The following is a 17,979-nucleotide window of genomic DNA, read 5'->3' on the forward strand; positions in this document are numbered from 1 at the left end:
ATAATTCCTCCCCTAAAGAACTCAACAAGTTCATTTCTTTATGTATATGTCAGTAATAAAGCTTTGACAACTATTCAATTTAACTACCACTTTTTCTTTAAAATACAACCATATTGGTAAATTGAATATATTTTATTTTATGTTTTAAAGAACAGAATTTTTTTTTTTAAGATTTTATTTATTTGACAGACCGAGATCACAAGCAGGCAGAGAGAGAGAGGAAGGGGAGCAGGTTCCCGGCTGAGCAGAGAGCCCAGTGCGGAGCTCGATCCCAGCACCCTGGGATCATGATCTGAGTCGAAGGCAGAGGCTTTAACCCACTGGGCCATCCAGGCACCCCAGTTGAATATATTTTAGCCCTTAAGAGCAAATAAATAAAAACCTCCAAGAAACTTGCAACCTAGACGCAAAATAAATAACCATTTTCATATATAACAGGAGACCTAAACAGAGGAATGCATATACCAGGGAGAGTGGAATACGAGAGAAGGTTCCCAAAACACAAAAATGCAGTATTTATGGGATGCAGAGGAGTTAATCCAGACAAAGAGGGAGAAAAAAGTATTGCACATAGAAGAAACTGTATGTACAAAGGTACAGAGTGAAGAAATGCATGCAATTGATGTTACTAATAAGGACTGATACATGCCCATGTCTGTGGCAAGAAAAAGCTATGCTACCGGGCGCCTGGGTGGCTCAGTGGGTTAAGCCGCTGCCTTCGGCTCAGGTCATGATCTCAGGGTCCTGGGATCGAGTCCCGCATCGGGCTCTCTGCTCAGCAGGGAGCCTGCTTCCTCCTCTCTCTCTCTCTGCCTGCCTCTATGCCTACTTGTGATCTCTCTCTGTCAAATAAATAAATTAAAATCTTTAAAAAAAAAAAAAAAAAAGCTATGCTACCAAGAGATGACTCTCTGGAGATACGAGTCAGAGTTCTAATTTTATTCTTCTCATTCAGACTGATACAGTCCATTGTGAACAAAAAACTTTTTAACTATATTTTACCTCATACTGATACAACATATTCTGCTCCAGCAGGAAGAAAAAAGTAGATAAAACATTGTATCATAAATATATTCATATAAATTCATATACATACCACACACACACTTCTTATCACTTGTTCTCCTCCACTTTACCAACATATTCTGGATTTTTATCTACTATCTAACAGCTAGCTTTAAGGAGTCTTTGATTATAGCACATTATTTGCTTTCTCTAAGGCTCTTTCCTCTACATACTAACTTTATTTACCATTACTAAAAATTAAGAAATATTACCAACCTATTGCCACTTGGATACTGTACTACAATGTCATGATCTTCATCAATGCCACAAACAGTTCCAGTTGTAGTTAAAGTCTCAAACATGCCATCAGTCCAGCCTCCATGACCGTGCTGCAAAGACTGTACAATTTCTAGGTCAAGATCTATATTTACCAAGTCACCGATCTGTAATCCACCAGGATTCCTATTGCCATTTTGCTCGCCTGTAATTATAGAGGGAGTTGAGAGAGGAAAAGAAAAACCACAACAATATCATGCAACTGCATTATTTTTAAATAAAAACAAGCTCTACATATTTTCATCTTAATCTAATCTTAAAATGTTCTGAGAGAATACTCAATAAATATCAGATTCTGGAGTTAGCATCAAAAGAAAGAAAATAATCAGACTCACAAACTCAAATAATGTGATGATTTACAACAATTGAACAAGAGCAGAATCTATTAGACTATGCAAACCTCTATCAAAGTTCGGGGTTTTGAAAACATTCACTTTTCTGCCTGGATGACTTGCTGACTATTCATGCAATAACTACACTACAATTACATTATTGAGGTTCGGTAACTAACTATAGTCACAATAATTAGCTAGAAAATATGAAAGAGAACCTTGAAATTATTTTCTTCTCTGAACTACTTAGTACTATTTTTTACCAAATGACCCCTGTGATTTTTTTCCTAAGGAACATTTTTAAATATTTGTAAGTTCTTTCCTTAGATTATTTTCAAAACTAGTTCTAGTCAGGACTCATGATCAGAAAACACCATGACAAGGGACCCAAAATATGTATGCTGATTCTACACTTTTCCTCTGAAGGCAAGACACAAAACAAGGAAGTTTCTGAAAGCAAGAAAAAGGGATGATCTTGTCAAAAATATAGATATTTCTTCCACATTCTCCTTTAAAAAAAAAAAAACAGGGTATGCTATAAGAAAACAGCACTTTTTAGCCAAAAGGGAGATAAAGCTATTTAAAAAGAGGAACATAGGCAAGCATTCGGAGACTAAAGCCTTAATTAGAAGAATGTGGTAAATATTCACCAGCAATAAAGAATCCGTAATATGAAGATAATATTGTTTTCTTATCTTTTTCTTATTTAATGACACGTGAAAATTTGTTAATTATATAACCTTAATTTTTTATTTTTATATTTAGAAAGCGATTTTACAAAAATTCTAAGGAATTTATAAGCATTAAATTGTCAGATTCTATTATCAATACTTAAGACATACTGAAAGTCTAACACAAATTCAGTATGTCTAACAAAATTTTTCAACATGTTTATAACCAAAAAACAAAGGTTTCAAAAAGATTATGACATATAAGTAGTATATCAATTCTCAAGATATGACAACTTCTTCAGAGTCTGAATAAATTTAAAAAATGCATACTTCAAAAACCAAAATAAAACCCAAAAAGTATCTCCTTAAATAACTTTTTTTAGAGCCTAATTTAAACATTTTCTGATTTCATAAATTCTGACACACTATTTAGTAATTTTCACTAGTCTGCTGACTCACCTAGCACAGGGCAGTGATCTCTGTAGAAAGAACCTCCCTTGGCATCCTGGACACACTTGAGATCAGACTAAGAAGAAAAGAAACCAGAAAAATCACGCTTGAAAACTTCAAGTATAGCTCAGTACCTAAAATAGGCAAAAATGTTCATTCAGAACATACCCTCCACAAAAGTTAGTAGCTCTAGGTTAACAGTCACACTAAACACTGCTTTCAAAAGCACCCATCAAAAATTAAAAGACTGGGGACGCCTGGGTGGCTCAGTTGGTTAAGCAGCTGCCTTCGGCTCAGGTCATGATCCCAGCGACTTGGATCGAGTCCCACATCGGGCTCCTTGCTCAGCAGGGAGCCTGCTTCTCCCTCTGCCTCTGCCTGCCATTCTGTCTGCCTGTGTTCGCTCTCCCCCCCCCTCTCTCTGATAAATAAAATCTTTAAAAAAAAAAAAATTAAAAGACTGATCCTCAGATAGGTTATACTTTATTTACCTTTAGCTTTCCTTGAAAGTTAAAAATTAAGATGCCTAGATCTTTACCATTGAAATATTTACAAAAACACATATAAGACCTCAACAAATACCTAGTATTTAAAATGTATATAACACATTCCATTTTAAAGATACTTTTACAAAATGAAACAGCACAACTCATTTTGCTCTGTTCAGTCAATTTTATGACATACACAAGGCAGGTATTAACTCATTTAATAAAGAAAATTATCCAAAGGTAAACAGAAAATACAAACGGACAGGACCCAATCCAGTCTTTTGGTTCCTTAGCCAGTTAATTTTTCTATTTATGTAAACTTTAGTCCTTACTTCCTAACTTGGGCAACTCAAGTTCCTTCCCACTTAGTTTTTATAAGAAAACAAATTATTTTTTAAGTATCTCAACAGGGAGGCAGTTGTCAGAAAATGTGAACTTAGAAGAGCAACCTTGAGAGTTACTATAAACATTTAGATTTATTTTAAAGTGCCTAATAGCATAAGGGGTCAGTATATACTTACTGTATTAAGGAAAGGAGCTCCCTTATAGAGAGAGAGAGGGAAACACACACACACACACACACACACACACCTCAACTCCCTTTTTTATAGCTTCTTCTGCCACTAGAGCATCACATTTCGCTCAGTCCTAGCCAAAGAGACAAGGGATCAAATTGTTTTAATGTGATACTTTAATCCAATAATTCCACTTTTAGGAATCTATCCTAAAAAAATACAAGCATAAATGCGCACAAGGATGCTTACTGAAATGTTTGCAACAATTAAAAAAAAAACAAAAACCCAGATACCATTAAGAGAACTATTAAATAATGGCATAACCATACAGCAGAATACTACTCAGCCATCAAAAAGGATCAACCTACACACACACACTATATATATATACATCACTATATATATATACTGCTCATTAAGTACCTCTGCACATATAACTTCTAAGGCTTCATCTGAAGCAATAATCAGAATCCCCCCAAAATTCACAATTTAAAAACAGGAGGAGGCATAAAAATACTAACAAAAAACTGGAAACTAATGCTATTTGCAAGTATTAAAATTGGCAAATCAGGTATTTTTTTAGATTCACGTTTTGGCTTTTTAACTTATCCCATATAAATATATTTATTCCACATAAATGGATTTATGGATATGGGCTATGGACATGGGATAACCATTATTCCATATAAATGGAATAAATTAAAAAGCAAAGGGACAGTGGGATATTTTCCCCTCCTACCAAGGGGCATAAAACAGTTGGGACAAAACAAAAGTTAAAGAATTCTTTGAAGGAGGAATGTATTTGAGATGGAAAAGATATAAAAGGTATTAATACTCTGGCATTAATATTTAGTTGTACTCCATAAATTAAATAGCTGAGGTCAACATTTGAACAGTGATCCATGAAATGCAGAAATACAGAGCAATCCATTGAATAAACCACCATTATTCTCCTAAGCATGTAATTCGAAGTGTTTTTAGGTCAATCATTTTCTTTTTTTCCCACCGATTTTGTTTTTTTTAATTAACACATAATGTATTGTTTTAGGAGTACAGGTCTGTGATTTGCCGGTCTTACACAATACCCAGTGCTCACAACACATAACCTTCCCCAAAGTCTATCACCCAGCCACCTCATCCAGCAACTCTCAGTCTGTTTCCTAAAATTAAGAATCTCTTATGGTTTGTCTCCCTCTCTGATCTCACCTTATTTTATCTTCACTTTCCCTATGATCCTCTGCCTTGTTTCTTAAATTCTGCACATCAGTGAGATCATATGGTAATTGTCTTTCTCTGACTTATTTCACTTAGCATAATACCCTCTAGTTCCATCCATGTTGTTGCAAATAGCAATATTTCATTTTTTGATGGCTCAGTAATATTCCATTATGTATATATACACACATACACACACATCTTCTTTATCCATTCATCTGCCAGTGGACATCTTGACTCTTTCTGTAGTTTAGCTATTGTGGACATTGCTGCTATAAACATTAGGGTGCACATGCCCCTTCAGATCACCACATTTGTATCTTTGGTGTAAATACCCAGTAGTGTGATTGCTGGGTCCTAAGGTATTTATTTTCAACTTTTTTTTTTTTTTTTTTTTAAAGATTTTATTTATTTGTCAGAGACAGAGGGAGAGAGAGCGAGCGAGCACAGGCAGACAGAGAGGCAGGCAGAGGCAGAGGGAGAAGCAGGCTCTCTGCTGAGCAAGGAGCCTGATGTGGGACTCAATCCCAGACTCTGGGATCATGACCTGAGCCGAAGGCAGCTGCTTAACCAACTGAGCCACCCAGGCGTCCCTATTTTCAACTTTTGAGGAACCTCCATACTGTTTTCCAGAGTGGCCACACCAGCTTGCATTCCCAAGATTATTTTCAACTACCAACACTACTCTTTAAAAATAGAGGGGGAAAAAAAATCTCCTTAAAAACAACTGTAACACTTATTATAATTTATACTTTTAATAGCTACCAGAGCTAGAATACGAATATCCTATAAAAACCTCATTATAATACCATAGTCCATGTCCATCCTGAGGAGCAGCCTTACAGATGATTCTAAATCTTTTTGATAGATTTTAGTAAATAAGCCCCTAACTCAGATTTATAAGGGATCAGCTCTACACGGTCAATATACGGCAAGCTACCCAAATATTAACTGAAGACAAAATCATATTTACTATCAAACAGCATAAGCAAATGTACTAAAAATGTAAAGTTTATTATAACCTCACTTGACAGATTTTCTTCCTACTGCAAAGTCATGATTCAGGTGGTTATATTCTGACAAAAGAATATGACAAAAGGAAAAAAAAGGATTACAATAAGGGCTACTTTATTTCCCTTCCTTCATCTACCCAATATTTTTATCTTTTGTGATTCTTACTACTCACCATGCCCTCAAAGCCAACTCTGTAAAGGTTCTTAGCACCATTATCCCAGAGAACATATGCTGCACTATGAGGGCTTGATGCACTCCAGTCCTGGATTTCTGTTACCTAAGAGAATTGTCAGGGAAAACAATTTTTTTAAAGGAGAGAGGATAAGTTAGTTCTTTTAATTACATTTATAATGTTACATATCATTTCAGCTATCATCTTATGTAACAGGATCATGAAAAACACTTGTCAAACATATGTCACTTCTAACAATATAACTCAATTATAACTAGAGATATAATTCCAGAATTATAAGATAATTTCTAAAATCATTATAGAAATTTTGAATTGGGAGGCTTAGTGATTATAATAATAGATTACCAGAATATACAGAATACAATACAAAATTTTAAATTTTGATTCTTAAAGTGTTTTCCCTTTAAGAATAGTGTATTATTTTAAGATTTTATTTATTTATTTGCAAAGAGAGATCACAAGTAGGCAGAGAAGGAGGCGGGGGGTGGGCAGGCTCCCCACTGAGCAGAGAGCCGGATGCGGGGCTCAATCCCAGGACCCTAAAATCATGACCTGAGCCGAAGGCAGAGGCCCAAACCACTAAGCCACCCAAGTGCCCCAATTACAGTGTATATTTTAAACCCATTATTCATTACAAAATTGAAGATCTTTGACCAGATACCCAGAATGATTTAAGATAAATCTGCTCGCTGGTGAGCTGAAAGCTGTGGCACAATGCTTGATGCCAATGTTTAAGGAAGATGAGCTGACATCGCTCCTCCAGCACTATATTCCTCAGCTGCCCCAAAAGGGAAGAAACCCAAGCTAAAACACCATGCCTACAATGGAAACCCAGACACAATATCTAGGCCCCACACACAACAGATGATTCATAAGCTCTTCTGACATTAAAACAAAACAATACAAAACAAAAACACTACCAACAACAACTGGGGTTGTTACTCCTTAAGGGCCAAGAATCAACAGCATAAAAATAATACACAATGAGTGCTGAATTCGGGTGTTCTCAAGTAAACCAGTCTATAGCTATGAATGGGAAGTTGAATATGTGTAACTCATTACTTTTCTCCATCCAGATAATTAATCAGCCACTCCTTATAGTTACTTAGAATGCCAAGCTGATGTTAAATATAATTTTAAAAGCAGGACCTTAAAACGTAATTTTAAAGCATAACCTATTTCAAAAAAGATACATAATAATCCTTCCTTATTTTTACCCTGATTTAAAAAATCATTTTGCAAGTTATATGTTTTATGATGTTTTTGTAAAGATAAAAAGGATTCAAGATTTAATCAAACATTTGAGAAAGATTTTAAATTGTTATTACATAAGTCTATTTATTTTTAATTTTGAAATAAATCATACATTATAAAAAGTATTAACACATATAAACTTTAAAAAATGAGGGGCATCTGGGTGGCTCAGTGGGTAGAGCCTCTGCCTTCGGCTCAGGTCATGATCTCAGGGTCCTGGGATTGAGCCCAATCGGATGACTATTCAACTCTTTCTTTCAGCTCAGGATGGGATCTGGGGTCATGAGATCCCCACATCAGGTTCCATGCTGGGCAGGGAGCATGCTTAAGATTCTCTCTCCCTCTGCCCCTGTCCCCAATGCTTGCATTCTCTCTAAAATAATAAATCAGGGGCGCTGGGAGGCTCAGTGGATTGAGCCTCTGCCTTCAGCTCAGGTCACGATCTGAGTGTTCTGGGATGGAGCCCTGAATCAGGCTCTCTGCAGGGAGCTGCTTCCCTTCCTCTCTCTGCCTGCCTCTCTGCCTACTTGTGTGTTCGTTCTCTCTCTCTCTCTCTCTCTCTCTGTGTCAAATAAATAAATAAATAAATAAAATCTTTTTTAAAATAAATTAATTAAATAAATCTTTTTTAAAAATGCTAGATCAAGTAAGTCCCCCCCCCTCTATATATATATATTTTTTATAAACATTTTATTTATGGGGTGCCTATGTGGCTCAGTCGTTAAGCATCTGCCTTTGGCTCAGGTCATGATCCCAGGGTCCCGGGATCAAGCCCTGCATTGGACTCCCTGCTCAGCAGGAAGCCTGCTTCTTCCTTTCCCACTCCCCCTGCCACTTCTGTTCCCTCTCTCACTGTGTCTCTCTCTGCCAAATAAATAAAAACTTTAAAAAAATATATTTTATTTATTTGAGAAGGAGACAGAGATAGCAAGAAACCACGAACAGGAAGGAGAGGGAAAATCAGGCTCCCTGCTGAGCAGGGAGCTAGTAGTGGGGCTTAATCCCCAGGACCCTAGGATCTTGACCTGAGCTGAAGGCAGCTGCTTAACCGACTGAGCCACCCAGGCACCCCATAAGTCTGTATTTTTATAAGGGGCACAAAAATGCATTTGACTAAAAAACAAAGACTACAAAACTTATTTAAATCAAATTCATCTTATATTTCAAATTACTTCGGATATAAGGAAGTTCATTAGTTAAGCTCTGAATCCTAAATGAAATTCCTTCATTTGTTAATATGATCTGACTTACTGAGAGGGGAACAAAACAGAAGGCTTAAGAAAGTAACTACATTAATTTTATAATTTCTATTCTGATTAAGAAAGATGTGTAGAATAGCTGCTAAAACCATTAGGTAAAAGGTTGCTGAAGAAAAGAAACTAACAATACCTGACAATATCATTGATCAATCTTAAACTCACTAATAATAATATAATCAGATTTTGCATGCCTGATGTGATGTACCAGAGAGCACAGTGCACTACTTATGAGGTTCTCTTGCCAAAACAAAATTGAACCCTAATCTAAACAAGCCTCTATCTCTAACAACTAGTTTATAAGAAACACGAGGGTTAGAGGAACAAGTAAAAGAATACCATAAAGAATCAACAAGAAAAATCCAGAGAACCTGATTTCTTCAACAAATAAATGGAATTTTTAAAAATTATTGACAATTTTTGAAATTGGGTTTTGGGTACATGGAAATTTGTTATACTGTTCTTTCTACTCTGATGTATGTTTGAAATTCTCCATAAAAAAAAGTTTTTTTAGGCACACCTCGGTGGCTCAGTCGGCTGAGCATCTGACTCTTGATTTCAGATCAGGTCATGATCTCAGGGTTATGAGACTGAGCCCCGAGTCAGGCTCTGTACTCAGCATGGCATTTTTCCTGAGATTCTCTCTATCCCTCTCCTTCAGCCTCATCCTACACTTGCACACACGCTCTCTCTCTCAAATAAATAAAACGTTTTTCAAATAAAAAGTTTTCTTAAAAGAAAGAAATACATCTAATGAACCTATGTAAAACACAACTGACACATATTCAAAAGCATTTATAAAATGAAAATAGTCTTCAAATACTAACAGAGTACTGGTACTTGAGAAACCCTTGAAGAATACTGGGTGGCTCGGTCAGTTAAGCGTCTGCCTTTGGCTCGGGTCAAGATCCCAGGGTCCTGGGATCGAGCCCTGCATCAGGCTCCCCACTCAGCAGGAATTCTGCTTCTCCCTCTCCTGCTCTCCCTGCTTATGTTCCCTATCTCTCTTTCTTTGTCTCATAAATAAATAAATAACATCGCTTTAAAAAAAAAAAAAAGAAGAAGAAGACTACACCACACAGGGAGGACCCGGGTGGTCAGGTGGTTAAGTGTCTGTCCTTCAGCTCAGGTCATGATGGGTCCTGGGATCAAGTGCCCAACAGATCAGGCTCCTTGCTCAGCAGGGAGCCTGCTTCTCCCTCTGCCTTCCACTTTCCCTATTTGTGCTCTCTCTCTCTCTGATAAATAAATAAAATCTTTAAAAAAAAAAATACACTACACATTTCCACGGTGTCTTTGCATCATGTTTCCCAAAGCCTACACTTGACATGCTTATTTTTGTATACGAACTTTGTTATCAGCATTCAAATCATGGGACATGTTGGCGTGTGGTGGGCCAAAGACCGTGTCAGGACTGCAATCTCAGCCGACCAATTTAGTTGGACACATGCGGTAATAGTGGTGGGGTGAGGCAGGTAAAAAAACTATTATGTTCTGCTTTGCCCTACTCATAAAACTTTGAGTTGGACCACAGTAAGCTTAGAAACAAAAAATACATAGTAACTCAAAGTAACTATTCCTGGCCAAGGCCACCACTTCTGTCCTGCCTCAGGTCCTGTGTGAAGCCCTGTGTTTCCCAGGACCTTGGCCACTGACTACCCCTGTCAACTACCAGGGAAGCAAGACAGGTAAGCCAGAGACTATTCAATTTATATTGCCTTGGGAGCTTTAATCTATAAGTGGTAATTCTACTCTATCCTTACACTAACTAAATTTGTGCTTGCTACTAGTCTTTTCAAAAATGAAATCCTAAACGTTGTGGGACACAGCATTATCCTACAATAAGAAAGAAAAACAATGGAATAAGGACATTAAATATCCATTATCTTGGAGGCGCTTACAACTGTAAAAGGATAAAAAGTAGCCTTTAAAGGTACCCATAACGTTCTATTCTCTAATCTGTATAGTGGGAACAAAAGTGTTCATTTTACTACTACTCTTTAAACCTTCACGTATTTTATACATTCTTCTTTCTTACACAGAACTACTTTCACTGTGAAAGTTATTGTGAAAGTTGTTCACTATACAAGCGGCGTCACAAAAGAGAAGACTGGGCCTTACATCCAGCCCACCACAGTCTACTTACCAAGACCTATGCACTGGGGCAAGACTGTTCCTGCTCCCACCCACAAAAGCATGCCTTCTCTTTGCAACACCCTTGCCAAGCATGCCCCATAACATTCCATCCATCTAGAGATGGCGCCTTTCGCAAATTCATACTACTCTATTTTCCTTTTCAAAGCAGGGCTCCTTAAATTTTCACATGCATATAAATGACCTAGGGAATCTTGTTATAATGAAGATACTGATTTAGGAGGTCTAAAAGAAAGGGGACCTATTACCTTTCTAACCAGCTGTCACGTAACACCTATGCTGCTGGTCCACAGCCTATACTACAGTCACAGAATTTAGATTTACATTTTTTGCCTATCAAATCTAATTAAAATACACGTTACAGCAAAGTGGGAACTTTGTCTCTTTTGTTCAATGCCATATCCCTGATGTTTGGAAGAGAACCTAGCATATACTAAGTGTTTAATAAATATTTACCAAATTTTTTTAAAAAGCAAAGTTGCTTCCTTAGTGAAAATCAAAGTACTTAAAATATAATGGCTAAAACATATCTGTCTGACTTCCAAACATTAAAATTAGACCTTATTATTTCAAAGGAAATCAACATAACAACACTCATTATTTAACTCAGAAAACATGTATTAGGAAAAAAAGAAAATATGTATTTGAAAAAAACATTAAAAATTTTCAATTCAAAAGGATCTATACTAAGCTACTCCAATATCTCTGCCTATCCCATCCCAATCAAATAAGCTATACAAAATTCCCTTCAGAATAACTGGAATAGGGGTGCCTGGGTGGCTCAGTGGGTTAAAGCCTCTGCCTTCAGCTCAGGTCATGATCTCGGAGTCCTGTGATCGAGCCCCACATCTGGCTCTCTGCTCAAGCAGGGAGCCCGCTTCCTCCTCTCTCTCTCTCTCTGCCTACTTGTGATCTCTGTCTGTCAAATAAATAAAAAAATAAAAATCGTAAAAAAAAAAAAAAGAATAACTGCTATAATTGACTCCTGGACAATTACCTGAGAAGGGTAACAGAGTTAAGTCAACTAGTTAACAAAAGTAGATGCTGATTATCTCCCCCTACCCCAGAAACAGGCCTCAAGGGAATTAAATATAAAACAAGTACATTCAAATGAAAACTTAATAAAAAGAAAGTCAAAAGCATGATACACTACTTAGGGAAGACTGGCCCAAAAAGCATGTTCAGAAATGCCTTCTGGCCAACAAAATGGCAACATGAAGCCAAAAGGCAGAAAGGTAAAATCTACCCAACAACCTTCTCAATGAATATCAATATTTACAACAACGTGGGAACAATCTTTATTCTTCCAGAAAAAAAATTTTTAAAACTGTTACTGGTATAAGAAAAAAATGGGCCAAGAAATTCAGTTATAGTAGTAAAAATCTTCTGAACATACAATATTATAGAATAACATGATGAATTAATTGTAAAAAGTCACCTTTCCCCTTCGTCCATTTCCTCCATCCTGATCTTCCCATTGCCAGTCCACTCCTCGTACCACTCTGGCACCTGCAAAGATCCCTCTGGCTGTAATCTTCTTAGATTTTCTACGAGACTCTAAAAGAACCCTAAAAATAAAAGTATGTATTTTAATTTATATAAAAGTATATTAACAGTAATTTATTTATATATGTAAATGTTTTGGGGGGCGGTTGATGATCCCAAGCAGGCTCCACACCCAACAAAGAGTCCAATGCCAGGCTTGATCTCACAACCCTGAGATCATGACCTAACTGAAATCACGGGTTGGATGCTTAATGACAGAGCCACCCAGGTCCCCCGCCAGTAATTTTTTTAAGATTTTAAAAATTCATTTTAGAGAAAAAGCAAGCAAGTATGGGGAGGGGGCAGAGGAAGAGGGAGAAGGAGAGAATCTCAAGCAGACTTTCCACTGAGCATGGAGCCTGACGCAGAGCTCGATCCCATGACCTTAAGATTGTGACCTGAGCTAAAACCAAGTCAGATGCTCAACCAACTGAGCCACTGAAGCACGCCAATTTATTTTTTTAAAAAAATCATAAAAAAGGCTATTTTAAAAATACAAAAGATTTTTATTTGTTCTAGTTAATACGTTAACAGCATGACACATAAATACCTTTACACTCCACAGATGATAATGGTGACAACAGGAGAAAAATGACATCTAATATTTACTGAGCTTTTACAGTAAGTAAAACACTTACAAAAGTTTAAAAGTTTACTATACTCCTAAAGAGTATATTTTATCCATTTTTATGTTATTTTATCCATTTTACAAATGAGGAAACAGAGTCTCAAAGAGGTAAGTGATTTATCCAGGGTCACAAAACCTAAATAATAATGGAATGGAATCAACATATGAATCCAGCCTAACCACTCAGAGTGTCACTATATCCTTTACCACTTTAGAAGTGGCAAACTCAAACCCCTACAACTGTGAGAGAAGTAACATAAATTAAGGCCCAAAAGGTAATACCACAGCAATGACAAATGGCAAGTGGCACTTGATCCCAGGTTCAGGAAGACAAGAAGCAGTGGTAGGGGCTCTGGTGAACTCAAGACCATGATTTGTCTTAAGGGTACAGATGCTCCTCTGTCAGCCAACTATCACCACGAACAAATGCCCAGTGCTGACAGTCTTTGGGTATGTGTGTGCGTGCGCATGTGTGAGTTCAAAAATTTAGAGCACAGCACAGGCCAAGTAATATATCGGTGGCCTGGATGTAACCTAACGCTAACTTGTTTCCAAAGTACTGAATACTTACAGAGAACTATGGACCTTGAAAAATTCTACCCTCAAAAATCTTGACCAGCTTAGTTCTACAAGGCCATCTTTCCCTCATTCTTCTATATCCTTCTCATTTATAAAATCAATAAGGTTTGGGGTTTTTCCTTTTGTTTTGTAATTTTACTTCAATATTCTATTCATTTTTAGAATGTCCTTATTATACCTTAACTTTAAAACTTGTAAACAAAAGGATAAGAAGAAACAATTTGCTCAAAACTACTCAGTTAATAAAAGCAGGACCAGGATTTGAACTGGGACAGTCTTTTTCTTTCTTTCTTTCTTTTTTTAAATATTTTATTTATTTATTTATTTATTTATTTATTTGACAGAGAGAAAGAGAGATAGCACAAGCAGGGCGAGTAGCAGGCAGAGGAAGTGGGAAAAGCAGGCTCCTCACTGAGCAGAGAGTCTGACATGGGGCTCAATCGCAGAACCCTGGGTTCATGACCTGAGCGAAAGACAGACAATCAAGTGAGCTACCCAGGTGTCCCTGAACTGGGTAGGACAGTTTTATACCTAAATCCATTTTTCTACTATTCCTGCTGCTTCCGTATGACTGGCTAAATTCTTGCTCCTATACATTATTCTTATCTATCTATATAAAATCACCTAAAACTCTATACCAATTCACAGTTCACATTCCTCTCTCTCTAAGACACTTAATACTAATAATCCCTGTATACAGTGTAAAATATCAAATGATATTCACTCCTGGTCAAATAATCCCTTAACTTATAAACTCTTTAAGAAGAAAAAAGGATTCTGTGCTTTAAGGGCACCTGGATGGCTCAGTCCATTCAGCGTCCAAATCTCGATTTCGGCTCAGGTCACTGAGCTCGTGAGATTGAGCCCTGTGTCAGACTCCACACTCAGCACGGAGTCTGCTTGAGATTCTCTCTCTCCCTCTGCCTCTTACCCTGCTTAGTTGCACTCTCTTCTCTCTCTCAAATAAATAAATCTTAAGGAAAAAAAAGTACTATATTTTAGTTATATTCAAATTTATACAAGCATAGTAGCTGCTACATAGTCTTAATGAACGCCTGTTGATTCAATCAATGGGCCCAGTGTTCATCTGGTAGCGATTAACAGAAGAGAATGCACAGTAAGAAGAAAATAGTGAGACTCTCTTGGGCTGCCCTTGCATTTCCAAATACTGAGGAGTGCCAAGTCTCCATGTCAGAGATAGACTAGCCCAGACTATTCTGAAAAAATACATGCAACTCCATCTTCACAGAGCTCTTTTCTCACTATATGGCAGACCTGGTCCACATTAGCCTAATAACTCCTATGTCCTGGTACTAAACCAGTTGTCAGCAGCTATTTCCAAATCCTATTTTTAAGGCTAAATAGTATAAAAAATTCAACGCCAACAAGGAATTACAACTGAAGAAAAACTGTTTACCCTACCGCTCACTTCCTGGTGTAGTAATTCTATAAAAGCGATGTCTTAAATGATGTTTATCTCCATGATAACAAACAGTGCACAAATCATAATTTGTACATTCTGCACATTTCCATCGAATGCCAATGATTGGTTGCTGGCGGCAGGTATCACACATGGTTCCATCATGCTTGATGCCTATTAAAACAAAGATACATGCTTACATTAACTGCAAGAATTATTTACTTGAATATTACTCCCTGGGGGAAAAAATAACACAGCATTTTAAAAAGTAATTCAATAAAGTGGGAAAGACTATTTCAAATGTACCATATATAGTTTCAAAACAACATATTTCAAGGATTTTAAACAGTATAAATTATAAATTAAACATTTTCTATCACTTCTTTCTTCATTAGTAAGAGTACTTCTCAGTAACACTTTTTTTTGCTGTCATCCACAAACTGAAACTTAGGTTCAATCTAGCAACAGAAAGAAGAATCATTTACTACCACATAAATGTTTCAGACTTCAAACATTCAGAATCTTTTGAGGAATTTCAACCTATTCTCCAGGTTAACAATTACTCCAAAAGAAAAAAAAAGTTTCACCTCATATCATGGAAACAAACTACCAATTAATTTAAGCATCCATCCCTGGGTGCTTGGGGTGCCTGGGTGGCTCAGTGGTTTAAAACCTCTGCCTTCAGCTCAGGTCATGGTCCCAGGGTCCTCGGATCGAGCCCCGCATCGGGCTCTCTGCTTAACAGGGAGCCTGCTTCCCTTCCTCTCTCTCTCTGCCTGCCTCTCTGCCTACTTGTGATCTCTGTCTGTCAAATAAATAAATATAATCTTTAAAAAAAACCAAAAAAGGGGCACCTGGGTGGCTCAGTGGGTTAAAGCCTCTGCTTTCGGCTCAGGTCATGATCCCAGGGTCTTGGGATCAAGCCCCGCATCAGGCACTCTGCTTGGCAGGGAGCCTGCTTCCTCCTCTCTCTCTGCCTGCCTCTCTGCCTGCTTGTGGTCTCTATCTGTCAAATAAATAAATAAATAAAATCTTAAAAAAAAAAAAAAAAAAAAAACCAAAAAAAGAAAAAACATTTAAAAAAAAAAAAAGAAAGAAAAAAAGAAAGAAAACCTCCACACCCCAAACAACAAACTTCAGAAAAGGATTACCAAGTAAGTTTCTCAGTATAAAAGGAAACAATATACTATAGTCAAGATTGCTGTTAGTTTGTTTTCCTTACAGAACAAGACTACAGTCTGGAAAAAAGGAAATAAGCATTTGGCAATATGATCTCCACTAAAGATGATAACATGAATGACAGACAATTAAAACTATAAAAGGGGGGAGGGCACCTGGGTGAAGTTAAGTTAAGCAGAAGCAGTTAAGTTAAGTTAAGCAGAAGTTAAGCTTCTGCTCTTGGCTCAAGTCATGGGTCACGATCTCAGGCTCCCTGCTTGGCGGGGAACCTGCTTCTCCCTCTCCTTCGGTCCCTCATCCATGCTCTCTCTCCTATCTCTCTCTCCCCCAAATAAAAATAAAATCTTTAAAAAAAAAAAAAAGCTATAAAAGGTACCCCTATAAAGTAATGAAAATAACTAAACTTTTTGGGTAACAAGATTGGGAATAATGTTCATAAGCGTCTGCCTTCGGCTCAGGTCATGATCCCAGGGTCCGGGGGTCAAGCCCCACATGGGACTCCTTGCTCAGCAGGGAGTCTGCTTCTCCCTCTCCCCTGCCTGCTGCTCCCCCTACTGGTGCTCTCTCTCTCTCTCTCTCTCTCCGTCAAATAAATAAAAAATAAATAAAATCTTACTATTCTATTTAGATCACCTGATAAATTAAAACTAGAAGTTTTTTAAACAATGTGGGACCTGTGAACATCAGTATCACTACTTTATGGTAATGTATGATCAGGCCCAATACTGAACTACAAGCAAGGGCTGTACTGTCCATTCAACACTAACACTCCTGGATTTGAGTTCTGGCTTTCACTAGCTGTTATTGTGCCCTTGGAAGAGTCATTTTAACATTAATATTTATGTAAAAAATAATAGTATTTATTTCAAGAATTTGGGAAGCAGAGAAGGAAGGTGGGGTTTAAATGAAACAAGATGCTCATGTTGAAGGTGGGTAAGAGGGATGTTCATTATATAATTCCCTATTTTGTGTTAAGTTTAGAAAATTTCCATAATTAAATAAAAGGATTCATTTTAGTTCTAAGAACCTCAGCTCCCTTTGGAGGAGGCATTATGTTCTTTAAAGGTAAGGGCTGTTCTAAGAATCAAGTAAGAATGTACTACATCTGCGAGAACTAGAGCACAAAAATAGTAATGTTATTACTAATCTCTAATAGAACTAATACACTACTGCTGCTTCCAGGTAAGGGAAAAAAACTGCATAATTAATTTTCTATATTCAAGTTTAAAATCCCATAAGGTAACTACTTTCTAAATAAAGAGTCAAACATGAAGATAAACTTGTGCCTGAACTGAGATGGTTTAAAAAAAAACAGGGTGGGAGGAAGAACAGTAGAAGGAAGATGGGATGCCTAGTGAACTACTGAAGAGCAGGACACCCTACACCAAATATGTTTCATGTGCAATTCTTCCGCATCTCCTGCCACACAAATGTCTGACTGTATTTGGGCAGATATCAGTACCTGCTGATTTCATTCCATGACTATTTTATGCTACTGTGGGCAGACCCTCTGCTGCTTTCAAGTATCATCCCTAGTGTAGAATGGAGAACAGAAAGGAAGAAAATTAAAGTGGCTAGAAAAAAGGGGTCAAATCGTAAGAAAGTTACACACTATTTACACAGGTGTAAATAATGGTAGTTCTACCACTGAGCAGGACATATGATATGGGACTCATCCCAGGAGCCTGTGATCATGACCCAAGCTGAAGGCAGATGCTTAACTGACTGAGCCACCCAGGCGTCCC

At 37.2% G+C, this 17,979-nt stretch overlaps 1 protein-coding gene across 1 annotated transcript in view; it reads right to left on the bottom strand.

Moving 5' to 3' along the window:
* Positions 1–17,979, bottom strand: part of MIB1 (mindbomb E3 ubiquitin protein ligase 1) — a 130,470-nt gene that overhangs the window by 94,241 nt on the left and 18,250 nt on the right. Inside the window, exons 2-6 of the mRNA XM_032309412.1 lie at positions 15,058–15,229; positions 12,322–12,451; positions 6,199–6,303; positions 2,804–2,870; positions 1,282–1,486 (exon numbers count right to left, since the gene is read on the bottom strand). Coding sequence (XP_032165303.1) covers positions 1,282–1,486; positions 2,804–2,870; positions 6,199–6,303; positions 12,322–12,451; positions 15,058–15,229 — 679 coding nt within the window. The remainder of the gene's footprint in view (positions 1–1,281; positions 1,487–2,803; positions 2,871–6,198; positions 6,304–12,321; positions 12,452–15,057; positions 15,230–17,979) is intronic.

Source organism: Mustela erminea, chromosome 13, assembly GCF_009829155.1.
Source record: "Mustela erminea isolate mMusErm1 chromosome 13, mMusErm1.Pri, whole genome shotgun sequence".
Lineage (NCBI taxonomy): Eukaryota > Metazoa > Chordata > Mammalia > Carnivora > Mustelidae > Mustela > Mustela erminea.